This window comes from Ilyonectria robusta (genome assembly GCF_021365365.1).
Source record: "Ilyonectria robusta strain PMI_751 chromosome Unknown BGZ61scaffold_29, whole genome shotgun sequence".
Taxonomy (NCBI): Eukaryota; Fungi; Ascomycota; class Sordariomycetes; order Hypocreales; family Nectriaceae; genus Ilyonectria; species Ilyonectria robusta.
The window spans coordinates 499,265-525,040 of NW_025764463.1; the positions used below are offsets into that span (position 1 = coordinate 499,265).

At 52.0% G+C, this 25,776-nt stretch overlaps 9 protein-coding genes across 9 annotated transcripts; 5 read left to right on the forward strand and 4 right to left on the reverse strand.

The window, feature by feature from the left end:
* Positions 1-268: 268 nt before the first annotated feature.
* On the forward strand, positions 269-1,168 carry BGZ61DRAFT_366371 (uncharacterized protein; the record flags this gene model as incomplete). Its single annotated transcript, XM_046241677.1, has 1 exon — positions 269-1,168. One exon carries the CDS (start codon positions 269-271, stop codon positions 1,166-1,168), a length of 900 nt encoding a protein of 299 aa, XP_046097586.1.
* A 984-nt stretch (positions 1,169-2,152) lies between these two features.
* Positions 2,153-2,941, forward strand: BGZ61DRAFT_365951 (uncharacterized protein; the record flags this gene model as incomplete). The annotated part of the gene is made up of 1 exon (XM_046241643.1): positions 2,153-2,941. The coding sequence occupies one exon, from the start codon at positions 2,153-2,155 to the stop codon at positions 2,939-2,941; it is 789 nt and encodes a 262-aa protein (XP_046097587.1).
* A 485-nt stretch (positions 2,942-3,426) lies between these two features.
* Positions 3,427-4,536, reverse strand: BGZ61DRAFT_559675 (uncharacterized protein; the record flags this gene model as incomplete). Its single annotated transcript, XM_046255768.1, has 2 exons — positions 4,211-4,536; positions 3,427-4,159 (listed from the first exon to the last, which is right to left on the reverse strand). Exons 1-2 carry the CDS (start codon positions 4,471-4,473, stop codon positions 3,427-3,429), a joined length of 996 nt encoding a protein of 331 aa, XP_046097588.1. The 5' UTR covers positions 4,474-4,536.
* A 1,139-nt stretch (positions 4,537-5,675) lies between these two features.
* On the forward strand, positions 5,676-6,056 carry BGZ61DRAFT_306516 (uncharacterized protein; the record flags this gene model as incomplete). Its single annotated transcript, XM_046238741.1, has 1 exon — positions 5,676-6,056. A coding segment is annotated over one exon (381 nt), but the record flags the coding sequence as incomplete, so codon positions are not given.
* A 1,145-nt stretch (positions 6,057-7,201) lies between these two features.
* On the reverse strand, positions 7,202-9,158 carry BGZ61DRAFT_484373 (uncharacterized protein; the record flags this gene model as incomplete). Its single annotated transcript, XM_046249602.1, has 3 exons — positions 7,202-7,651; positions 7,708-8,847; positions 9,006-9,158. The coding sequence occupies 3 exons, from the start codon at positions 9,156-9,158 to the stop codon at positions 7,202-7,204; spliced, it is 1,743 nt and encodes a 580-aa protein (XP_046097590.1).
* An 836-nt stretch (positions 9,159-9,994) lies between these two features.
* Positions 9,995-12,388, forward strand: BGZ61DRAFT_522586 (amino acid permease-domain-containing protein; the record flags this gene model as incomplete). The annotated part of the gene is made up of 5 exons (XM_046252553.1): positions 9,995-10,284; positions 10,344-10,610; positions 10,684-11,706; positions 11,771-11,999; positions 12,063-12,388. The coding sequence occupies 5 exons, from the start codon at positions 9,995-9,997 to the stop codon at positions 12,300-12,302; spliced, it is 2,049 nt and encodes a 682-aa protein (XP_046097591.1). The 3' UTR covers positions 12,303-12,388.
* A 1,191-nt stretch (positions 12,389-13,579) lies between these two features.
* BGZ61DRAFT_431108 (enoyl-CoA hydratase/isomerase) lies at positions 13,580-14,532 on the forward strand (the record flags this gene model as incomplete). Its single annotated transcript, XM_046243838.1, has 1 exon — positions 13,580-14,532. The coding sequence occupies exon 1, from the start codon at positions 13,699-13,701 to the stop codon at positions 14,530-14,532; it is 834 nt and encodes a 277-aa protein (XP_046097592.1). The 5' UTR covers positions 13,580-13,698.
* Positions 14,533-15,606: 1,074 nt separating this feature from the next.
* On the reverse strand, positions 15,607-16,668 carry BGZ61DRAFT_559692 (heterokaryon incompatibility protein-domain-containing protein; the record flags this gene model as incomplete). Its single annotated transcript, XM_046255769.1, has 2 exons — positions 15,607-15,858; positions 15,979-16,668. Coding segments are annotated over 2 exons (942 nt in total), but the record flags the coding sequence as incomplete, so codon positions are not given.
* A 1,613-nt stretch (positions 16,669-18,281) lies between these two features.
* BGZ61DRAFT_593032 (uncharacterized protein) lies at positions 18,282-25,232 on the reverse strand (the record flags this gene model as incomplete). Its single annotated transcript, XM_046256767.1, has 6 exons — positions 18,282-18,532; positions 18,589-22,620; positions 22,683-22,883; positions 22,948-24,510; positions 24,596-24,869; positions 24,934-25,232. 6 exons carry the CDS (start codon positions 25,230-25,232, stop codon positions 18,476-18,478), a joined length of 6,426 nt encoding a protein of 2,141 aa, XP_046097594.1. The 3' UTR covers positions 18,282-18,475.
* Between the last annotated feature and the right edge of the window lie 544 nt (positions 25,233-25,776).

The window sequence follows — 25,776 nt, forward strand, 5'->3', positions numbered from 1 at the left end:
CATTCCAGAAACGTAGCCATCCCTGTAAAATTAGATAAGCGGTGCCACTTTGACAACAGCCTCGGCGATATTGTATCGAATTTCAACTGAGTAGTTACGGTGAGTTTAAGAATCGCCTCGGCATTTCAGTCCGTTTTTCAGCAATGTGTAGAAATAAGAACCCCAGAATAGTGCCGTCGACAAGCTACTTCACTCTATTTTCTTGCTCGTATGGAAAGGTCGAATTCCACTGTAACAACATAACAGAAGGAAGAGAATATTGCCCTTCATGGTAACCCCAGCCGACGCAATTCCATCGTGGTGGAATTCTAAGAATGCCTACCATCTGCTTCCAGTAACGACCGAACGAGACCCTGCCACGGCGAGCGTTGCGTCTCGCATTGGTGCCCCTCAGCTCATCATATTATGCACATGGACAGATGCAGCACCCAAGAATATTCAGAAGTATATTTCAGGATACCAGCTCTTGTATCCCTCTTCTCCGATTCTACTCATCAGGACATCTTCAGCGGACTTCTTTACTCCCGAGAAAATCTTGATGCAAAAGGCTGGGGTGCCATCTCGCATTATTTCCCAGGCACTCAAAGACACGGACAATCAAACACAACCGACTGGAGGACTCCTTGCGCATGCACTCTCAAACGGAGGAAGCTCGCACCTCGCGATTCTGGCCCGGCGATACCACGAGGACACTTGCCTGCCTCTGCCCGTGGATGCCATTATACTGGATAGTACGCCGACAAAGCCAACCTTTACCTCGCTCATGGCCAGCTTGAGCATGCCGCTCCCAAGATTGGTCTTGGTGCGCCAAACGATGAAGGCAGCCATTGCCATGGCAGTATTTCTAGTCTATCTCGTTCCCCGATGGCTTGGGATGATAATACTGGCGGACAGAACATACCATGATCTGTACTCCAGTGAGATCGAGTCGGATGATGCTCGAGAAATGGCCCGGCTTAAAAAAGGTGCCATAAGAACTTACATCTACAGTGACACCGATGTCCTATGTCGTGCCAAGGATATTGAGTCACATTTCAGGACGGCTCAGAGTCATGGGCTACGAGTCAGAAGTGAACCTTGGCAAGGCAGTGGGCATGTCGCACACATGAAAATGGATCCTGAACGGTATTGGAGAGTCGTGAGGGAGACCTGGAACGACAACAACTGACTCAGCCGATATTGTCCTGACAAGCTGCAACAGTCAGGCTTTCACTGTGGAGCTATATCCTATGGCTAGGTATTCATGGGCTAAGAGGCAGAAGGGTCCAGAGGAGTGGACCATAGATAGGGGAGACTATTTCTTGTGCAACTCTAAACTATTGCACGCCGCGGCGAAGGAGAAGGCAGAGAGGGCTTCAAACTAAATAGAGCCCCCCTTGTTGTCTTCCCTTTGTCAAGGCACCCACTATCATCCTTTTCCATCTTGACCAGCCACCGACAAGTGAAACAATCTGTACTCCCCTATCTCTTTGTAACTCTCTAGAGCCTAGACCTGGAAAAACCATCATACTCAGCTCATTATTGAGTGTCATCTCCCCTACCGGACAACGGGCACTGCTCCCATAAACGACGAGGTCAATACTGAGTCAAGGTTAAGCCAGCGGATGTAGACTCACCCTTGATGCCAAGACGACGAGTCAACTCGGTGGTGAAGGGCATTATTCCTCGTATGTAAGACGCGGAAAATGTTTCAAGACCAGGATGTCAAGCCTTATTTTAGACGGCAGTAAAACATTGATGAACTTTGGAACGATCCTTTCCACCGAAGTCAGGTGTAGAGCCCAGGAGCCGTTCGTTATCCTTTGCAACTGGCTCATTGATGACAAATCTTGTAGCCATGCCGCGGCTTAGGGACGCAACATCTCCACACATGCCTTAATAAGCCATCCTTTTCGCCGAGGTGAAATTACCCCCCATTCATCGAGTCCGTCGGGGTTTTGCAAATTTGTGTAGTTAGTAGGACAAGAAGCTTCCTTGTCCATTTGTTCCAAATGACGTAACCCCCCTAAGTTGAGCGCCCGATGAGCATGTCATCTTGAGCCAACCTCGGCATGTTCCCCTACAAGGACGTATATATTAAACACTATGCCGCCTTAGAGCAATCTCTCCACTCTCCTCTCTCGCTTTCTTTCCATTCTATACAACCGTCGTCATGGCCCTTAATCCAGATCGGAAACCAGTATTAGCCGTCGTGGGAGTCGGCCCTGGAATTGGCGATGCCGTCTCTTGCCACTTCGCGGCCCAGGGATTCGCCGTCGCCTTGATTGCTCGCACAGAAGACAAACTCCGACGCATCCGGGACTCCATCATCGAAACCTACGGGCCCGGATGCGCTCGCTACTACACGACGGATGTCCGCAGCGAAGAAAATGTAATCCATACATTCACATCTATCAAGCATGAACTTGGTCCGGTCCACGTTCTTGTCTATAATGCGGGCTCCAGACGAATTCGCCCTCGCACTATTCTCGAAACATCTACGGAAGAGTTTGAAAGCTTCACAAGGATCAACATGTTTGGTGCCTTCTTTGTCGCCAAGTGCGTGTTGCCCGATATGCTTGCCGCTAAAGCCGGCACAATTATCTTCACGGGTGCCACCGGCTCCGTACGGGGCAGTACTGGGTTGAGCTCTTTCTCGCCGGGCAAGTTTGGGTTGCGCGCCTTGTCGCAGATCATCGCTCGCGAGTTTCAGAATAAAGGTATTCATGCGGCTCATGTCATCGTCGATGGCCCGGTGCAAAGCGATGTCATTGGAGGGTATCTTCGGAAACGTTGGGAGAGAGAAGGTGAATCGGAAAGGCTAGAGGAAATGGATCGGTATTTGATGCAGCCGGAGGATATTGCCAAGTTATACTGGTATTTACACACGCAGCCGAGGAGTACATGGACACAGGAATTGGATGTACGGGCGGAGATGGAGCCAATGTTTTCAAAGCTCTAGCGTACAGACAACGGCAATTGATATTGCTTTTAAACTCATCCATCAAACAGGTACAATGTCTGCAAGTTCTAGTATGACTTGAAGCCACCCAATGCATGTTCCGCACCCAGTCCGCTCTGCTTGTGGCCTCCACACGGAGCGTTTGGCTGAAGTTCAAGGTGTGTATTCAGCCAAACACTTCGGCGACGGAAGTTTCATTGCAATGCATCTCGGTACGGGGATCGCAGATTCCAACGTTCGGTTTGCATGCAATGTTGAGTCCAGAATTCAGCCGACTGATTGGTTCCCGGTTTGATTTACATCAACGCATCGATGGCTCGTGCTTGGTGATTCGCGGCCGCTTAACACGGCCGAAAGTCACATAACTGAGTAAGATTTATGACCTAGAGTACTTTATGAAGGCTCTTCTTATAGTCAACAGTTTAACATTCAATGGAGTATCATCCAATCCACTGAAGATATGTATTAAAATGGCGCTATCAGTCTTATAGATCTATATAGCGCCCGTAAACCTCTTTGAATGGAATGAGCCCCGTTGCGCTAAACCCTCTGAGAGTATCGTCGCCTTCAATCTCCCACCCCTCTGTGGACAACACTTCCGCTAAGCTGGCCTTTAGCTCTTGTGTATCCTTATACTCTCCGGCCCAGCATTTTATAACCACCTGGCCAAGGCATTTATTCTCAAGGCGAGGCCATTGACTTCTCGTTTTAATCAGATCCACAACCTCTGGTCCTATGTTCAAGCCTTCTCCAGGCCAGAAGGTCGTCATTAGTTGATATAGGAGAACACCATATGTAACCAGGTCCGTGTTAACCGTAGGTTCGATCTCGTCGCTGTTCAATCCATCTGGCTGAAGAGGATGGAAGGGAAAGAAGCCACTATAGTTGCTGTGACGCCTTCCACATGGACCATCGACAAACGTAGCTGAGGTAAAGCCCACAAACGACAAGGAGAGATCTGGTCTGGACAACCAGAAGTTGTTGATGTCGAAAAAACCTAGGAGGAGATCTCGGGAGTGACAAAAAGACAGGGCTGTCAGGGCATGCAAACTCCACTGATAGATGAGGGGCAAAAACTCTGGCCGAGGGCGACAACCTGTCGTGTCTAGGGGAGGTGCATAGATTAACTCGTGATGGTGGAGTAGGAGGAAAGAAAGTCCAGGGCCTGAGGGTTTCGCAAATAATGGCAGTTTAGTCTGCTCATCACTCCCTTTGAAGCTTCTTGATGTTAACGCCTGCCACCAGCCAAAGAACCACTCTCCAACTTACCGAACTATTCTTGGATGTGGCGCGCCGAGAATTTCGTACGCATGCGGCACTTTCCAACACCGCCGAGCATCGACACTTTCTTTCCATGGGCAGTCATCGGTATCACTCCAATCATTCTGGTAACATGATGGAACCATAATGACTGAGTCATCCTCGACATTTCGCAGTTCAAAATGATTCGTCTCAAGGTCGGGATAGCCTGGCGTGTCAAATCGGATTGGGTTCGCGCGGGAATCCTCAGATGCGGATCCGGAATCTGGCATGGTTGCAAAGAAAGCCGCCGAGACCAATAGTCGAGTAGAACAAACGTGCTAGGCTTACTGTGGAGGTTATTGCGAGAGGTGGATTGAGGTGGAGGATAAGCGAGGGAGGACCAACATAAATACTGTGTTGAATTGCGACCCTGTATTACGAAACCTCTGATAAATTGATATTTTGACCTTAGTTTGAGGCGGCTCCGATCGAGACCTCGCCCGGAAGCTGATTACTCTAGGTAAGCACTTATCAGTCTTTAAAAGTGCAAGAAGAAAAAGAAGAAATATAACTATAGGAGTAAGTTGTCTACAATTGTTAACTATTAGCGTAAGGAAGACGGGTTTATAATTAATAAGAGGCAAGAAACCTGCCGAGCTACAAACCAGAACTGCCTCAGAGATATTACATCGGATAAGATAGATAGAGACAATATTCCCTGGTTTAGTAGGCTTTCCATCCAGGTACAAATATTGTATAACTCGATCTTCCAACGGATTTTACAGATCCGTGTAATCTATAATTGGATTTTTTATGAGACTAATTAGAAATACCGACCTGAGGCAAAATACCCACCGGAGTGGTAATAACTGGATAGCGGAAGAGCGGCAATTACGCCGCCACTCGGCATACCGCCGCTACTTTTACCCCTCTAGGCTGTGACTATTTTTTTAAGTGGAAAATCTGTTAATTGACTAATGGAGAGACAGATCAAAATATCCCTGTTAGGTTACGGGTATTCGATGTAGTAGTATATTTAAGCTGATTCAATTAGGGTGGTGGAATATTCGCCAGTTGCTTATAAATCACGTTTGGGCGGAAGAAACGCGGCTGGCCGGAGGAGATCCGCTCGCTTATGCAGCTTATGCAGTACGTGAGTTAAGTCTACGAAGGAGAGATGCAACCTGAGCCGTTTCAACTGTACGCGGTAAACCGCTTACTCACTGCTACAATTGGGGAATCATAACTTCGCCTATACGTGTTGTCGAACATTTATAAAGCCGCCAAACGTGTAGCGGATAACACATAATTAATTATCACTTCTTCAACTCGAACTGTTACATCATCACGTCTTCCGGTTTCAACGTAACGTACTGGGCTTGATATATAAATTATATCAATCCACTACGGGGACGTCGCCCAGTACCTTTCTCGCATAAATCTGTCGTCTATCTTGCCTCAAGTTATAATTCTTAACTCTTTTCACATCTCTATCAGAATGGCTCCTTTAAGTGTTAACGAGCTGGCCAAAATGATCGACCACTCCATCATCGATCCCTACCACACAGAAAACGATCTAATCAATGGAATTCAGCTGGCCAAGAAGTACCAGACCGGCCAGTTCGTCACCCAACCGTTCAGAGTTAAGCAGGCTCGTCAGCTCCTTCAGGGAACGAGCATCAACCTCCAGACCTTTATTGGCCTCCCTCACGGCAGCGACCGTTCAGAAGTCAAAGTCTTCGCAGCCAAGAATGCCCTGGAAGGTGGTGCACAGGAACTCGATATGGTTATTAATATTTCCGCTCTACTGAGTGGAGATATGGGCTACGTGGAAAAGGAGGTGAAAACTGTAGTCGACACAGCTAAGGTTCGAGCCTACTGCATAATTAACAGGAAAGTAACTGACTCTCAATCGGACCGAAAGTATCGTCCGGATCTAGAAGAACCAGCGGGAAATCGAATCGCTTTGTTGGAGTATCACTTGGGCCCTTTGTCACTTGTTCGTCCTCGTCTCCGTTGGCATCCTCTTCTTCATCTTCGACATCGTGGTCCTCGTCAAGCCTACCCCAGGCCCCAGACTTGAGTAGTCCCATCTGTGGAACGTTCGCGCGGCCATATCTCATACCGCTCACCAGAGCCACTTGGCTAACTCTAGTGTCCTCCAAGCCCATCAATTTCTCCCACTGTCCTGCCACGCCCAGAGCCTTCGACTCATCGCGTCACAGGTGGAAGAACGGAAGTCCCCCCGAGGCGTACGTCTCAGCTGTGATAGGCGTGCTGGGTGGTGGCAATCCTGTAACGTTCTTACAAGTCTCCGCATCTATCAAATGCAGATGGATGATCTTGGAGTTTGCCATGTCCCAAGTGCGTGGATTGTTAGTGTCTGGTTCGATATGCTGGATGATAGAACCGCCAGCTCCAAAACTGAGCTCGTCGACTCGGTCCCTATCAATTACCGTGACATTATATGGGTCTTCTACCCCGTATGTCGATTCGCCTGTATTACATGCTAGTCAGCAGGCAGCAAACGCATGTCTCTAGATTCATTCCGTAAGAGTAGACGCGATATTCAGGATCGACCTACCGTCTTCTACTGCCTTGCCTCCCAAGGTGATGATCTGGTCTCGCATTGGGATTCCAAGCGCCGAAAATATGTATCCTTTTAGAGCGCTGATGCTGGGACAATGCTGGTCAACTTGAAATAGCTCCCCCATGTAAATGAAGGTTAGATAGAATTCTCCGCCGCCTCTTAATCGAATAACCATATGTAATGTCGATTCCTGCCTTGTTGTTAGCATCAAGTCCAACTTTTGACTGTGAAAAGTGATATGGGATCTTCTGGATATTGTGTTGAGAGAGGGAAACATCTATGACCTGTTAGTGTGCATGTCTCCCCGAGTCCGCTCCTCAATCAGTCTTACTTTTAAGCAAGTTATTCAACTTATAATTTAATATTCAAGAGTTGGCCGAGTACAATAGGCATGCCGCTGTGGTATTATATATAGAACCTCACACTGTCTAATAGATCGTCTCGTCCCAGCGCCTTCTTAAATTATCCACCGAAATAGCCTCTTCGCCAGGCCTAAATTGCAATCTCCACAACCCCGGCCCCTGGCGCCAAAACACCTCCACAACCCCGCCCGGCCCAACTGCAATAGCGGCCGGCTCTTCGTGTGAACGCAGGGATCCCCTGTGCGTGGAGATATCCGCAACGAGGTCTACACATCGATGTTGCAGGTCCGCTTTGCAGACGCGGTTGCTGGCATCGAGGAAGTACATGAGATGATCTTGCGGGGGAGGGGCCATGCACGAACACCGTATCCGGAAATCTGTGACTTGGCCCGGTATGGTGACGGGTTGCTGGGGATCGAGGGAAAGGAACAGGGGGTATCGCGCCGATGTTAGGCCTGTTATCGAGGCAACTTGCAAGCCGTGGTGGAATTGGACTGAGGTGAGGCCCTGGTCATCCTGCCACCTATTCGTCAGCGTCAATATTCTTCAGGGCCGTGGCGGCGCAGACTCACGTTGGGCATTTTGCAACGGGGCAGCCGGAACGGACCCTTTGCCGCTCGTTCGCAGGTCCAAAGGGCTGTGTGGATGCTGCCATCCTCGCTCGACTGGTGTTTGTCTCTCATCTGGGTCGCCACTATAAGATATTTCCCATCGGCCGTAAAATTACAGGTTTGCGACGCAACAGTCATGCCATCAAAACAGCTGGGTCCGCGAATGGAAATGGTGACGGCCCAGTCGAAGTCCATCTTGTGCTCCGCCAGGCGAACAAGCAGAACCTGTGATGCAAGACCAACAGCAACAAATGAGTTGCATCGAGAAATTGCTAAACACAGCGGCGTCATATCCTGAAGTGGCAGCACCGCTGACATCTCAGCCAGCCCTGAATGGTCCAGTATGACCAGGAACTTTCCCATCGCGCCCTGCGATACGATAGCAGCTATGCTGCCACAACCCTCGGCCACAAAGAGAGCGCTGCCGGAGGTTGCTTGTCCGCCTTGCGCCCTGCGGAGAATGGGGACGAGGTCAATGGGCCTTCCGCTGTCTCCTCGGGCATCGAGACGAGCTATCACAAGGCTGTTCTTTTCCCAAATTAGGAGAGATACTCCGTCGGAAGAGAAGCAAAAGGAAAGGTATCTGATATCGCCGCTGGTACCCGTCGAGACGACTGACGGCGTGGAGTCGGGCTTCGGTTTTCTGAACCGCGCAAGAATCGACGACCGATGCGATCTTGGCGAGACTGGCACGGCAGAACCGTTGAAAGCAGGGTTGGATGATGAACCGAGGGGGAGAGGCACATAATTGGTTGGTCGACGGACATGATACGGCGCGTAGTTTGCGACGGTTGGGTCGACGGGAATAGGAGGCGAGGATTCTGGCCGTGGCGTCAGAACCTGTCTCGAGGTGTCGGGTGGTATCAGCGGCGCGGACTCGGATCTCAGATCAGCCGAGCGGGGGGATGGTCTGGTCGTTTTAGCGCTTGGAGAAGAGTGAGAGAGAGGAGGCGTCAAGTGAACGCCGGCCGAGACTCCGGCTGAGACTCCGGCAGGGAGCTCAGGAATGTGAGGATGAGGAAGTTCTGGAGGAGTCGGCTGCCCGCTCTTCGAGCCGAGTGACAGCGGTAGCCTGCGGGCGGTGTGGATTCGCGAACCGCACTTTGGACAGAGAGTGATGCTCTCGACGGTGAAGTTGAAAAGATTTGACTGCCAGCAAGAGGGATCAGCGAGAGGAGGACGCATTTGCCAGACCTCCGGTGAGCAGAGGGAAAACGGATGGAATCGCGAATCAAAGGAACCTGGAAGAGCTGACCTACATCTGAACTGGACTGGGTCAATCCGGGCAACGGCGGCCACCCAGGCTCAATCAAGTGGAGGTACGGGCAGCCGACGACGAGGAATGCCTCAGACCAGAGGGGAATGAGCCCGCCTTCGAGAGCTGCCGCGGGGACTGGCCCATGTCGAAACATGGTCTGCCCCTCTGCCCTTTTCTTGGGCTGCAAGAAACGGTGCAACATTTACAGGGCCAGACGCACGCGCGGCGGTCCACGGGAACCTATATGACAAGTGTTGCCAGATTCCAGGGCAGAGGACCGGCCTTTCAGCTTGCCGGGTGGGGGCTCTCCGGTACTACGTAATTAGCAGTGAGCAGTAGTGAGTGATTGGGAGGTGAGATGGCAGGGTTGACAAAAAAGCAACCTGTAATTAATCTGTGATTTGTACAGCAGTCGACTTGCAGTCCCTTCTCCCTGAGGTGGATTGAGACATACCGGTGCTAGTTAGCCAGTCACGCTCTCCCATCCAGGCCTGGGTGGGTCGAAAGCTGCTTCCGGAGACTCAGCCTCAAGCCATCGACGCCAAAGGCTGAAATAGCCCAGACTATCTTTTGCAGGTTGAGATTCCCATCCCATCACTGGCCGGCTAGTTTGCACGCCGTCCACTGTCCCGCCTCAGGTGCTGCAAGCCACCGCCCCTACAGCCTGGATGGCTTCACCGTGTCTCTATTGGGCTGCAGGGCGGTTGGGCTGTTGGGCTGAGCGACGAGCTGAGCGCGGTCTGGACGCACATCCGTCCCAACTTTGTAGCCAGCCTGGAGACATTGCGGGGTACATTCTGCGAGCTGAAAACGCCATGTGCCGGTGCCTAATAATAAGAACAGGGTCATTGTCCAGGAGCTCGCTGACTGGAGATTTGGTACTGCTTTCTTGCATGCCGGTCCATCTCGACTCGAAGTTGGCCCGCAGCGTTTTGCAGTGTTTCTTTCAGCTTCTTAATTTTTGATTTGTTTTGGAAACCACTCCAAAATATGGACGGAACCGGCGGCGTTGAGGAATATCCTCCCCAAAATACCATCTCAAGGAGGCCCGTCGGGATTGGCATGTCTAGATTGGTCCCACCGGGCACTCCATCTTATCCCCCGTCCACCCATCCGTCATCGAGTCATCGAGCGTCTCCCGGGCATGATAATGTGTTCCACGACCACAGTGTACAAAGCATCACCTTAACAGGCACACCCGAACCGTTAGGGCCCTATACTCAACCGTACTCACTCGAGAACGGTGGAGATGCCGCCATTCAGCCGGGGAATCAGTTGAGGTTCGTCTCCCGACATCTGCTGTCCCCCATCGTCTCCAAGTCTAATACTTTCAACTCAGCGCCGAGCTGACGGAGCGCCATGTAAACATGATGGCCTTCTCGCAGTGTGTCGGTATCGGACTCTTCCTCCAGGCCGGCAGAGTCATCTACCTCGCCGGGCCAGGCCTTGGTGCTATTGCGTACATTCTCAGCGGGACCGTCCTGTGGTCGTGTGCTGCCTGCCTTGGCGAGATGACGGCCCTGTTTCCCGTCAAGGGTCCCATCATCGAATTTCCCCGTCGTTTTCTGGACGAGTCTCTGGGATATACTGCGGGGTGGATGACCTGGTACGTTGCTAAATCCACACAAGTCACCTCAGACATTGGTGAAATAACCCCCAAACGCTGACGCGAAGGATAGGTTTTCCTGGATTGTGCTTGTAGCTGCCGAGCTTGTCGCTATCACTCACATTTTCCAGTTCCGGTACCCTCCAGATCTCCTCCGAGCGGCCGAATACCCTGACCCCACCCTCGAATTCTATCCCAGCGCGTCGCCCGCCGTCTACGTCATCTGTTTCTTTCTCGTCATGTTGGTTTTCAATATGCTCCCGGTGCGGTGGTTTGGTCGACTGGAGTACTTCTTCGGCACTGCCAAGATGCTCTTCATCATCATCCTCATATTCTTCAACGTCATTATCCACATTCAACAGCCTGTCAAGCACGGAGCCTTCTGGACCTACAATAAACCCTACTCGTTCGCTGCCCAAAACATGACCCTTCCCAATGGGGAGGTCGTCGAAGGAGGTGCCGGTCGCCTCCTTGGCGTTTGGGAAGCCATGACGACCTGCCTCTTCGGCATGATCGGCTTCGAAACCATCGCTATCACAGCAGCTGAGAACAAGCACCTTCGAACAGAAGAAACCGTCAAAATTGCTACTCGCAAAATCAGCCTCCGCATCATAACACTCTACACGCTTGCGACCTTCACCGTCGGTCTTAACGTTCCCTACACGTATCCCACCATCGTGGACCACGCCGTCATCTCCTTTGGCTTCGGCCAGAACTCGGCCTTTGTCGTCTCTCCGGTCATTAACCGACTCAGGATTTGGCCGTACTTCATCAACGACTTCATTATCTTTTCTGCCACTACGGCGGGGGCCAATGGGCTTTACAACGCGTCACGGACGTTGCATGCGCTGGCCAGCATCCATGAGGTTTGGCCGAATTGGGGACCCGTACAGGCACTTCGTAGGAGACTCGAACGGACGAGCTATGGTGTGCCTCACTCAGCAGTGATTTTCAGTGCGTGCTTTGGACTCATGGGTTTCCTCGCGTGTAACCCAGATTCGCAGAAGATCCTTGGTCGGATGGTTCGGTGTTGTGTTGTCGCCATGATGATTACGTATGGGCTCGTGGCAGCCAGTTTCATCGCGTTCTACAAGAGGTAAGGCTAAAACATTCCAAGCAGCATGCTTCAGGGCGTAACGCGCTTTCTAACTCCTGTTTAGTCTGAAAGATGCCGCAGCTGGTCAGAGCAGGGAAGTGGTGGACATCTACAACCCATTGGTCAAGCAACTCTACGACCGCAGCCATCCGCGGTATCCGTACAGGTCCCACGGCCAGTATCTCAGAGCATACTATGCGGTATTCGCGTGCAGCCTCTTCGTCATCTTCAACGGCTGGAGAACCTTTATCACCCCCGTGAGCATTGAAGACATTTTTGGATGTTACATCGCCGTGAGTTGCCTCTCCCAGTTAGCATCAGTCCCTCTTTGACGCAACGCTGACAAACTTGATCAGATCCTTCTGATGGCTGTGATAACAATCATGTATCAAATCAAATTCTGGGGTTGGAACCCCCGCAAGTGGAGGAGAAGGGTGTCGGATAATCGACTTGAAAGGCCCCAGCCCATGACTGCCGAGTCGAACCCCCGGCGAGGGCAGCTGACATTAGTCGCAGCCGGTGAGATGGCAGATGGTCCTCGGCGCGTCGAGAATACTAAGAGGTTTGGAAAGTGGTTACTTGTTTGGTTAAAGTAGGCGATTATTTCGGGCAACGGAAATCTTGCGGGAGCATTACCAGTCCGAGTGGAAGGAAAGACTTTGTTCTCTGTAAAGTTGTAGAGGGAAATAAAAGTGCTTCAGCCTTCTATACAACGGGATTTATTTTTCCCTTTCTCTAGGACGGGCGGAAGCTATCACAGGAAGCAAGTCCAACACAGCCCACAAGTTCACGTAAGTTGACGTTGTACCCCACAATGGACGGAATGACCGATAAGATAAGATAATGCGAGTGCCCCAAATATTTTCATCCTATGTTATTTCTTTCCAACATCCGAGAGCCTTAAGGAAGTGTTGATATATCAGCATTCGTCCCGAGGCCGACTTTTAGTTACCAGATTCTATTTCGCGAAGACCAGAAGCGATCATTAGCAGCCTGGCTTCTTTATACTCTTCTAACACCTAGACTCAGGCCAGATGATCGAGTGCTGGGACTTGAAGAGCGTTTGCCGTTTTCCGGGCCGAAATGGCAATTACTTACGAACCCTACCCTACACCATTATCATCTCAAGCACAACATTGGGATGTAAAGCAAAATAGACCCAGCAAGCAGAACAGACGGTTTTAGATAGATCCCTTCCGCAATTGGCAAGGCTGCTAATAGAGGTTAAGTATGGAATCGAGCTACATCGTATTCTCCATGGTGGCAGCGAGGATGGCAAACGTGGGACGTAGACTCAGAGAACATCATTGATGACGAACTTGCGAAAGATTTCAGACAAGGTTCCTATCTGGTGCAGTTGAAGTTTACTTGGACTTTCAAGCGATATACGAACACAAGGCCAATCGAAGGTGGACGAAGAGACGATTCCGTCGCCGCTGGGAGGATGATGACCGTCACGCCGGCGCGGTCACCTGCACTCCGTCTACCGACCAAGTCAGGTCCCGTCATATAATATTTGGTAGTATGTTGTATCATCGGGCGCGTATCTTCAGTTGCAGGCTCCACTCGTTGCGCCGATCACTCATCGCATGCGCGGGTGGTTTGGGGTTCCTGTACTCTCTCCCTCAGCACACCCTGTAACTCCATGCTCAGGTAAGTCTCAACAACTTCCGTTACAACTGAACGGAGCACTTAGGCTTTTCCTTGACCCTCGGGTCGCCGTTGCATCAACCCCTCTTAGGCTACTTCACGCGTCGATCCCCCAGAGCCAGACTGGTTTGAGGCTAACAGCCTCGGCCCGAGGTTGAAGGATAAAGCCTACCAATGCCGATATGTCAACAAAGTAGTCTATTTTACACAGCTTTTCTCCAACTCTTAACACATAATTGCAATACCGTGTCATTCAGTTGCCTCCGAAACCTTCAATTCGCTGTCATACCGTCACAAGTCTGCAGTTCCCTATCGGTTGTCGTACTTCCATAAAGCGCCAGCATGTCGGCCTCATTTTCTACAAAGACCCAGCCACCCTCAGGGCTGGACTTTTTGCGGCTTTCTTACCCATCAAAGCACGTACTTCTGGCTCGTATGGATCACCCTTCTTCCCTAAACGCCCTTTCCTCGGATTCCCTACGCGAGTTCGATTCGGTTCTAGACTGGTACGATGCCGAGCCCACTCTCCGCGTTTTGGTAGTCACCGGAACAGGGCGCGCATTCACTGCGGGGGCGAATCTCAAGGAGTGGCGCCGTTCACTGGAGGGAGACAAAGGGGAACAGTTTGGCGTCCGAGAAGGGGTCACTCCCTTCACACGTCGCAAGGGGAAGAAGCCCATCGTGGCGGCAGTAAACGGATTTGCTTTTGGCGGAGGGTGTGAGTTCGCTGTCAACTGCGATCTGGTTGTTGCAGCAGACACAGCCATCTTTGCTCTCCCCGAGGTCAAGCGGGGACTGGCTCCGACCGGTGGTGTTCTCACACGGATCGTACACACTGCTGGGATGCAGGTGGCTTCCGAGATTGTCCTCACGGGGCGGCGGCTTTCCGCTCAGGAAATGCACTCATGGGGGATTGTGAACAAGGTGGTTCCATCCGACAAGGTTGTGGACGAAGCATTGCGCTATGCGTCACTGATCGCAGAGAACAGTCCTGACGCTATCGTTTGTGCGAGGGCCGGCTTGCGGCAAGCTTGGGAGACGGCGGATGTTGAAGCGGCGACAGATCAGTGGTTCCAGCAGTACTTTAGCTTGCTTGAACGGGGTGAAAACATAAGAGAGGGTCTGACAGCCTTTATTGAGAAGAGATCACCTGTCTGGAAGGAGTCAAAGATATAGATGTGTCATTTTCTTCCTAATTAGCTTCTGTATAAATGACTCTATTATTACAGAGCGCATCCCTAATAGTCTTGTTCAAACACTAGTAACACTACGTATTTTTATCTCTATTAGCTTCCTAAGATACAGACAATTGCCCCTCGATGAAGGAACCTAATGTGCGAGTTTACTATATTTTTATTGCGCAGGTTACAGTTGCCAAGGCCCAAGTTTCGGGTTTTAAGCTTCTTTTTTTCCATTTGCCGGAATCTTGTAGTTTGTTAACTGCAGACAGCAGGGTTGAATTGAAGCTTTAAGCAGTGATCAGCATGTAATAACGTTATTGCTCAGCTACTGTTTATTCTGGTGCTGGATGTAGTACTTAATGTTTATCTCTACTTAAGAATACTATATAATTTTAGTCTACCTGACAAAAAACTAAATGTAGTGTATTTTATTCATACTTTAAATAGTAGAAAAATTATATAATCTTATTTATACTACTAATAGTATGAGTATAGCTACTTCTAAAAAGTTCTCAGTCACTAAATAACACAACTTGGAGCTTTGAGATAAAATAAGCAAGTATAATTAAACTAGAGTTAAGCTTACAGACTGTCCGGGGACAATTGTGCCACTCATCTTCGTCCCATTCCAACGTGGCTTAATCATCACAAGGCCAACTCGTCTGTAAGTTCTGTGCATACCGCCCTTGCCATTCTCAAGACTCTCCAACGCCAGGAAGAGCCAGATCTCGCCTAACTTCCTCACATGCAACAACCAACAGTCTAACCCGCCCTCGTAACGATTTGGAATAAAGTCGCCCTCGTCGGGATAGCATTCTACAGTAGAAACGCGATCAATCCCTTCTTCGAATAGCCCTACAGCATCGCACTCGTAGGGGCCAGCTTGGTTTGGCTGGCGGCGATCCAAAACGACTCTCCTGATCGTTCCTTCAATATCCAGACTGCCACTGCGAACTTGACCAAACATCCCGGGATGAACTTCATCAACCTCGGACCCAAGCAGCCTGATCATGGAACTTGCGTGTCCGGAGACGTCTTTATCGAACTCGATTTTGCCGACCACAGAGGTCCAGCTCCACGTAGGCCCCTGACCACTTCGTCGTAGGGCTGCATTTCTTTCATCTCGAGGATTCATGAGCATCCAACAGAGCCCTCGTGATATATCTTCCCTCCACAGTCCGGCGATATAAGTGGTCCCGAGTGTCATTGCCAGCCGCGCAGCTATCCCAGCGAGCGCTGGTAGGCGGTCCCGCTCGAAGGTAAGCTTCCTCGATGAGTAGTCCTGCAAGGCCAAGTACCAAACCTCAAGCTCTTCGGAGTCCTGAAGGTCTGCTTTTGCGGTATGTTTTCCAGCTTCCAGCCTCTGCATGGTAGCGTTCCAGTGCTGTTTCTTGCTGAGGAATGTCTCTTTCGACGTGAGCCGGGAGCCACCTAGACAGACGCCCGCTTCCCACACAGTTTCCGCCTCGACCTGGGAGCAACACTCCCATACCATGCCACAGTCGGTATGGTGGATAGTGGCTGGAGAAACGAGTCGCTCCTGGAAAGCCCAGCCGCGCTTAGCTAGCCGGCGGTGTTCTGTCTGAAGACTCTGATAGTTGGGGCTTCCAACGAAATAAACATCTCGCTTCGCTTCCGGATGCAGCACCGTCCCAACCCGGAGGCCGACGCCGCTCAGCTTCTTGGGCTTCAGCCCCGAATTGCAGTCGTCACCATCTAGGGCCGAGACGTTGAGTACCCCGCCCTGGTAGATAGCCGCCATCGCAGCCGCCTGCTCGGCCCAGTCCTTACCACCATCTCCATCCTGTATGATGCAAAGGGCGTCAACCCAAAGGTATTGAATACCCAGCTCTTTTACGAAACATATTGCGTCTCTGAGGGTTTCTGGGAATGCCTCTAGCGGGATCCCGCGGCAGTGATCTTCGAAATTGGCTGATGTCGTCTTTAAGGGGACCCCCGAAGATCCCCAACAGTAACTCAATGTTGCATATGCCTCGATATCGCTGCCAATGGGAACATGAAGCACAACCCTATCGCCCTGAAGATCGAGGACCCGTTTTGGAAGCCGGCCTCCGGCTCGGGTAGCCGTGCAATTTGGGTGTTTATGAAGGCAATTAGAAAGCCAGGTTCTTGCACGGCTGATGGCATCTTCTGATAGAGGATAGTTGTGTGGTACAGCCAGTATCAGCTTCTCAGAAGTTCGGCCGGCCTTGTAGGCGGCCCAAAAGGCCTCTGACAGTTCTTCCGATACAACCACAACCGAATCCCTTGCAGTATCTTCCCGGTTTCCGCCAACGATGTGTCGGAAGGGTTCAAGATCAAACGGACCGCTGAACCCATGTCGAAGTTGTTTGAGAAAAAAGGTTAGGACCGTGTGAGGCGATGTGTACCCGTCTGCAGAGTAAAGGCTGAAAGACGCGTATTTCTCTAAAATATGAACGTGTGTCCCATACCGGTACGGAGGTCCCGCCGCTTCACAGTCCTCTCGAAGTAGGGAGGCCAATATACCACACAGGCGACAAGAAGCCGCCGACTTTTCAAGAGCCTGAAATGTTTCGTCGAGGTGATCGACTTTGGGTCTTTTTGTTTTGCTGGTGAAGAAAGTATCAACCAGGGTTGAGCATGCGGCACAGAGAGCCGCTTCCGGTATCAGCCTTGATCCGGGACGTGGAACGAAGTTCTCGAAAACTGGCAGGCCCTCGTTTGACGGGACGGTAGACGTGAGGCTGCCATTATAGTTGGCTGGGCTGGGGGCCGACTTGGACTCTGGACAGGCGAGTTCGTCCATCCTTCGCTGGTTGGATTGGTTCAAGTAACGGAACAATGCGAGTACGCCACAGGCTGTCCTGGGAAGCGTAGAGGTTGGCCCTGTCGGACCCGGGCTAATAGATAATGCGGGCTCGAGGTAGTGAAGTCGAACACAACGTGCTTTATTGCAGAAAAAGGCTGGAATTTGAGGAGTTCAATTGATTAATTCAAGTGTGCTGTATCGTATGCGTAAAATGCCTCAATATGCCACCTTGGTTAGCCGGACATCGGACATTATATAACTAGGCTCGGTCTCTCGTCTGATATTTCACGTCATCATATGGCTCGTCTTGCCCAATTGCAGAGTGACACATATATAACGCTACGCGGCAGAAGGTCACAATCGCCCATCCCCGCCATTTGTACCTCAGGGACGGGGGGTCTATTGATATGCAAAAACTAAGGTATGTCCACACACAGCCAATTTCTCATATAAATAGACGTCACTTTATTTTAAGTATTATTTTTCTATATTCGCAACTAGACTTTTGTATGCGTGTTTAAGATAGAATTATGACTGTTGAATTAGTAGCCAAGAAGTCGGGTTTCTCACGCATCAATAGGGATCATACAGTAATTATGCTGATTAACTCAAACTGGGGATAACTAAAGCTCCTTATCGATATCTTCGCCCTTAACAACGATAAATTCCTCTGCGTCACTCTCGCAGTCTATCTCGTTGTAATATCTAGTCTCTCTACTTCACAATCTAACATCAATCCCTTTTTTACCCGTCGTTCTTGCTTATCCAAGACGATAAATCTCGTGGCCTCGCTAGTCACTTTAGGGTATTCAGCGAATGCAGATTTCAAGGTGGGATTGACTTTTTCGTGTCTAAATACGAACTGTTCATACTGCAGAGAGATATAGTGTTAGGTATGAGATACATAATTTAAAAATAAATGCATCCCTCTCAAGTTATTAATGCGAGAGAGAGGTGAGTCTCGCTTTATCGTTGATTGGGCCAGTGATTGAACTCGCTTGATCTCCACCCCGAGGAGGAAATAAACGCGATGCAATGAATATCAGCATGGGATTCGCAATCCATGCAAGAGATCCAAACTGGGGTGAATATCTAAGCCTATATCCAACAGCTCTAAACTAGTGCCCGGCACGCCATGCCACAGTGCTCATGCGAATCCTAGGCTCTGAAAGGATTCACTCAAAACCTCCTGGACATTGTTGATCTGCAGAGAAACAGTTAGCTCGGTCACAACACTCGAGGGCACTCTACACCACTCACAAGAGGGGCTTTCACGATGGAAAAGTGATCGCCAGGGACACACCGGCACTCCACCTCCCTGCCCACGAGCCTGTCCCAGCCCGCGGGACCAAAGTCGCTTCTCTTGCCGACCAGCCAGTCCCTCGCGGCCCCGGCAATCTCGTCGTCGCTCAGCACAGCCCTCTTCTTGTCTTCGTCCACCACCCGATCGAGGACACCGTCCTTGGCCCATATAATGACGACCTTGCCTAGCGCGGCGTCCCGGGGCGTTTCCGCTGGGTGGAAGTGCTCCAGTGTACGGACACTAGCGAGGAAATGCTTCCGCGTGGCGTCCGGTACTCCTCTACCGGCCTTGTCCAGCCCGGAGAACAGCCCCGCCTTGTCCAAGATGTCGAGTGTTGGCGCCGGGAGAGGGGGCAGAGTCCGGGGACAGGGGCTGTCGATCAGGCAAAGCAGCTCGATGACCTCGCCGGCAGCAAGCAGCTGGCGGCTGACCTCGTATGCGAAGATGCCGCCCATGGACCATCCTGCCAGGAGATACGGGCCATGTGGCTGGGTGCTTCGAATGGTTTTGATGAAGATCTCGGCGACAGCCTCAAAGGGGAGGGTGTAGCTGTCTGGGTCTCTAATGAAGGGTGAGTTGAGTGCGTAGACGGGCAGCGAAGTGGCCTTTTCCGTCAGGGGTGGAAGATCAATGTAAGAGAGTGCCGAGCCAGATCCATCAGGGAGAAGGAACAAAGACTGTCTGCCAGGCCTTGGAGTTCCCTGAAGAAGCACTACGGTGCTGGCGAATTCACGTTCCGGTACTCTGCCTAGAATCGGGTTCTTCTCCGACTGAAGCGGTTTGAGCTCAGCCTCATTAGTCCTGGCCTGGGATGGCCGCATCGCGACCTCAGCATCATGGAGAGTGGGGCAGTCGTTGAAGAAGGACGAGGGCAAACTCACGCCAGCTTCTTCACGGAAGCTAGCCAGGACCGTGATAGTCAACAGCGAGTCCATACCGAGGTCAGAAAATTGCGTGGTGGGCAGGATCTCCTCCCGACCAACACTCACCTCCCTGGCGATGATGGACGCGAGGACCTCGCAAAGGTTGTCCGATGCCCCATTGCAGCTCATGGAGATGCCGCTGTCTGCAGTTGCTGTCGATGCCAAAGTTGAGCTCCGACTCTTCGTCTTCTTGTTAAACGCAGGAGACGACTGCGACAGAGGAGAGCTGCGGTGCTGTCGAGGCGCCTGCGACACGCTGGGACTCCTGCTCATGCTACCTCCACTGCCGCGGAAGAATGTCCGTAAGGACTCAATCGTGGGGTACGTGCTAAACAAAGAACTGGGGAGGTCCATCCCGGTAGATTCGCGCAGCTGCTGCAGGATGGTGATGGTCAGCAGGGAGTCTATCCCAAGATCAGACCACTCAGCCAGGCCCTCAGAGACATCGGCCATTCTCAACCCGGCAGCCTCTACAATTGTCGAGAGAGCTGCATCTTCGACCCCAACCCTGCTCGATTTTGAGGACGCTCTAGATATCGGGGGCGTCAACTGAGCCGAGATGCGGCCTCTTGGAACCGAGACAGAGGACGACGACCGCGAGTGCGACTTGGACATGGAAACGACCATGTTGGGTATGGCAGCCCCAAGAAGACTGAACAACACAGTCCGTCGCATCTGCTTGAACTTAAGGCCGGAACACATGGCCACGAGCTCCTCGTTAGTGAAAACGTAAACATCTCCAGACCAAACGCCACTCTCGTCCAGAGAAGGTTGCATGCAGACATAGGCGGAGAGTTGCTCGGCGGCGGTCAGACGGCGGAGAATGCGCATGCTCTGCCATCCGTGAGAGATATACACATCGTCCTGGCCTGATGGTGGGCTGACGTTGAGCGAGAAGCCTCCGAGCTGCGCCAGGTTGTCGATCCAGAACGGATTGTGGACAAAGTTTTCGGGGTCATCTGGAGATGGGAAGCTCAGCTTTGCGAAGGACTCGGGCCGCTCCGGATTCAGGTGCAGACTTTCCAGCGCCTGATACGGCCTGGAGTAGTCCACCACGGTCTTGAATAGCTTGTACACGGTGCTCTTACTCAGCCGGTCGAGTTCTTCGGCCTGCTCCATGCGGCGCAGGGTGGAGATACGGTCCTGGATGAGATAGAGGTTCTTGTTTGCCTCGGAGAACATGGATTCTGCGCCCCGCAAGACTGAGCATTTCGCGTGCTGGCGGTATGAATCCCCGTCAGGGCAGCTGGCGAAGATGAGCTCAACGGCGCCTGATGGCAAGGCCTGGATCGCCGTAATCGTGAACGGGTGGGACTCGGCGGCGGCGGAAACGATGCAGGGGCTGAATATCTCCATGTCAAAAATGTCCATGGGCGGAACAGAGGAGAGCGAGGCGTCCCTTCTCTGGAAGATGTAGAGCGCCGCGGAGTACGCCATTGAGGAGTACAAGGAACTGGGGCAGAGACCAACGCCGCCGACCATGTGGCCGCGGGCCATGGCGTGGAGCTCTGGGTCGCTGAAGTCGCTCGTGAACTTGACGCAAGCCTCAGTGGGGGTAAAGGACTCTTCTCCTATCTTCTGCCAGCAGCGAGACGTGAACGCAGATGTTTCTTCGAGTGTTGGTTTTGAGGAGGCTGCCGAGCTGGGGTGGTCTAGTCGACTCGTGTAGTCAAGCCAGTAGTTCTTCAGATCAAACGCGTATGTCGGCAGGCTGACCACGGAGAGAGAGTGTTTGTAAGCGTGATGGAATTCCGTCCAACGGATGTTGACTCCGTTAGTGTACGCAGCAGCGAGAGTGGACGAGGCCGTCTCCCATGTTCCCTTTTTCAGGTCAAGAGTTGGGAGAGTGCAAGACGGACTGCATCCCAGCGTCTGTTTGACGAACGACAGTGAGGTAGTCCCTGGTCCAATTTCTAGCCATAGTGTCTTGTTGCCAATGAGCTCACTCGCGGAACAGGCGTCCAACGCCTGGGTGTATCTCACAGGCTGTCTTGCCTGCCGGGCGAGGTAGGACGCAGAAAACACACCGGGTTCCCGAACAATGGAGCCTAGGAGCGTGGAGGCAACTGGTATGGTAGGCGTTGCGAAATGGACTGATCTCGCTTCCTTCTCGTACGGCTCCAAGATGGGGTCCATCTGGGCAGAGTGGAAAGCATAAGGCACCTCGAGGAGGACAGCCGTAACACCATAGTCCTCTTGCTGCATCTTCTGGAATCTCAATATGTCATCTGCCAGCCCGCTCACGACCGTTGATGTCGGTCCGTTGATGCATGCTACCTGAAGGGACGGCAAATCAGCAGACGACTGCCTCAGAGCAGCCTCGACATCCTTAACACCCAGCCGTAGTGACAGCATCTTTCGCGTCCCTGCAGCACATAGCGTCTTCATGAGCTCAGCCCTTTTTGAAATCAGATAGACCATGTCCGAGGCAGATATCACACCAGCCACGCACATCGCAGCGTACTCTCCCAGACTGTGGCCGATGACGAGGTCTGGCTTGACACCCCATGACTGCCAGAGCCTGGCGAGAACAACTTCAACGACTGCGAGCGTGAGTTGGTTCTCGAGAGGCGAAGGTTCAGTCGTCTCTCCTAAAAGTGTTGGCAGGAATGACTGCACGCCTTGGGAAGCGCAGAGAGCATCCATTCCGTCGAAATCGCGGCGACAGGCGGGGGACGTCCTGTACAGCTCGGCGCCGGCCCCGAGAATCTTGCTTCCTTGTCCGGGGAACGCAAAAACTACCGTTGGGGGCTTGTTGGGGCCGGAGCTGATGTCCTCCCAGCTCGGCCGGTCTCGTTCCAGCGCAGCAGATAGCTCAGCTGGTGTCTTAGCCACGTATGCCTTCCTGAGGGGATGATGCAGTCGTCGAGCCGTAGACGTGTACGCAATGCTAGAAATTGAGCATGATGTCGAGGCCACAAAGCTGGAGAGACGCTCAAGGTTTTGGTGAAGAGAAGCTGGGGTTTTCCCGGAGACTGTGATGACATGCGTGGTTCGAAGGTCCAAAGACTCGGGTGCAGGCAATACAGATGGCGCATCTTCTATGAGGAGGCTTGTATTGCCGCCCTTGAGAGAGGTATGTGTGAGCACTACGCAGTGAGTAAAAGGGGCGATGGTGAAAAACATACCGCTGCACTGAAGTTGTTGATCATGATCTTCCTCGTTCTGCCCGACTCCTTGGCAAATGGACGAGATGTGGCAAGCTCGTAGTTGTTATCCGCAAAAGAGGGCAAAGCCGGATTCAGCTGTGCTTTCACGCCGATATGAGGAGGAATAGCCTGATTCCGCATCATCAACAAGGTCTTGATGAGGGACGATACCCCCGCGGCCTAAGCAGAGCAATGTTAGAGACCAACCTCACAGACGTGCTTTGATGCATATGTTATCACTCACTGCTTCTCCGTGCCCAATGCTCGGCTTGATCGATCCAATAACAAGCGGCCGTTCCCTGTTCCCTCGTGCCAGGACATTGACCACGGAGCTGGACTCTGCGGCGTCTCCTGCCTGGGTGCCGGTCCCATGACATTCAACATAATCGACTTCGGTAGGATTCACCCCTCCTTGTGCCAGGACGTCTCTAAACAGACGCTCTTGTGTCTCCACGTGAGGATGCGTAATCGACACCGCTTGTGCTGAGTGGTTTGTCGCAGCGGACTTGATCACTGCCAGAATAGGGTCTCGGTTGGCGAGGGCGTCGTCCAGCCTCTTGAGGACCACGACCCCTACACCCTCACCGCGGCAGTACCCATCAGCACCGCTGTCGAAAGTCTTGCAAGAGCCGGTCTGTGACAGGAAGCTGCCCCGGCTCAGTCCCGAGTACATGTTGCAACCAGTAAGAATGTTCGACCCCCCTGCCACAGCCATGTTACACTCGCGACTTTGGAGGGAGCTGCATGCGAGCTGAATGGCGAGAAGGCTCGATGAGCACGCGCTGTCCACGCTGTAGGACGGGCCGTCCCACTTGAAGTGATAGTTCACCCGCCCTGCACTGAACGCCCTGATGCCTCCCGTGACGTAGTACATGTCAACCTTCTCTGCGGCGTTGTACTCCCGCCAGTCGTCGATGGTCTGGCCGAAGAAAGTGCCGACTTTGGTATCTCTCTCTCCCGCTTGTGGTTCTTGGGTATATCCCGCCATCTCCAGTGCCTCATAGGTCGTCATCAGGAGCAGCCGCTGACCGGGGTCAGTTGAGGCTGCTTCGCGCGGGGACATGTTGAAAAGCCTCGCGTCGAACATTCCAGGGCGGTCGATGAAGCAACCGAATCGCGCCAGAGTTGTGTTATCCTTCTTGCCGGTGGGGTCATGATGGGACTTGACATCGAACCGGTCTTGCGGAATCTCGCGGCAGAGATCAATACCGGCCTCTAGAACCCGCCAGAAGTCGTCGAGAGATTCTGCTCCTGGAAACCTCCCCGACATGCCCACTATGGCAACGGAGTTGGAGTTTGACGGCGTAGACTCCGGCTTGGTAAATGGCTGAGAATCAACCGTGATACCATGCTCGCACAGGTGATCCTCCAGCTGCTTGGAGACCGCCGTGGCCACAATGGGTGTGATCCTGACATGGCTGTCGCCACATAGGAGTCGAATACCGGTGAATGCATCTTGCTGCCGGATTTGTTTCCAAAGAATGTCGTCAACGATCTGAGGCAACATTTCGTCTAGTGTCGTTCCAACGTAGGTTCTGCCAGAGCTTGGCGAAATGATGGCGGCCTTATCGCGTAGCATTGCGGCGTTCCCAAACTGCTTCTCCGATCTCTCACTGTCCCAGACGCCCAGATCTGGTAGATGGGATCCATGGAAAGGTGCCGAGATCGGGAGCGAGACCGATGGAAATTGCCGGGAATTGGACAAAGTTGACCTGAAGAGGGTTTCAAGTGTTGAAGGGGGGCCACTGATAGTACAGCTAGAAGATCCGACTGTGCTGATATATGCTGCTTTTGGAGCTGGCAGATTCTGGAGAAGCGTCAGCTATGATACCAGGGGTATAGGTCTGGGGTTCTAAATTCCGTTCAGAAGAGGATGTCGGGAAACTACTCACGTTTGTCGCGTTGAACTGGTTCAACATCGCCTCTAAATCGGTTTCCGGGCATCCCTTTACAACCCTTGCCCAACTTCCAGGGTGATCTTCAACTGCTGCGGCTTTGCGATGCGCATCCACGCCGATCTTGATCGAAAGCTCTACAGCCCTCGGTGCAAGCTCCAATACTTGAACCATTGAGACCGCCGAAGCAGCGACTGCGGCCGGAAGCAAACCTGTGCACCAACCTACCATGATAGTGCTCTGCAGCAACTCCGGGCATTCCTCTAGTTTCCTGTTATCGTGAGCTTCCAGTCCCTGCTTGAGAACGGATACAGGCAACCTGGGTCTTGTCATACATTACCAACGTGCCCAGCTGTGCTACACAGAGGAGCATACTCTGGACGATGATGTCCGGGTGTTTCTGTTGAGCGGACTCGTCGGCAAGGCTCAAAAATGTGTCGAAATACCGCCTCTGGCTCTGGAGAGCAGATAGACTCTCGAAGTAGCGTCGAGCAACATCGTGAGAGACTTGAAGAAAGCGTCGTAGGTATAGCGAGTTTGGGGCGTGCCTGTACAGCTCTTGGATGGCAGGCAGGATCTTCTCCGTCTGGTCCCCAAACACGAGAATATGAGTCTTGAAAGCAGGTGTCGACATGATGCCAGCGTGTCAACGGGGAATTTAAATAAAGGTTTTACTGCCGTGTCGTCAAGACCAAGGCGTGCTGATGCGATGTAAGACTTGATACGGCCATAGTTATCTATATACTCGCCTGGGAGCCAGCCCAAGCAACTCGTATCAAGCTGGACCGCGATCAAGTGCTCTCTCCTTCCTTAGTCGGTCGCTAGCGTGACGTGTCAATGCTTCTTTGATCATTGCACCTAGTGCGCAACATGTTAGCCTCAGAATTTGCCCCTTTCGCACAGATGAAAAATATGGCACTCTGATACATTGCGGATCGAGCCATCATCCTGATAGCCGATCACACGTCGCGAAGACGGCGTTGGCTATTGACACAACTGTATCACAGGAGGATTTGATGCAAATTATCTACAGGATGTTCCATAATCCATATTTTCCACATGGACCGGGTAGGTACATGCTCGAGTGGCTGAAACAGGGCCGATAGCCGGTCGCCGTACCGATCCGAAACCGCCCTACGACATCTCGATGTAAAGTAATCGAGATGACACATACTATA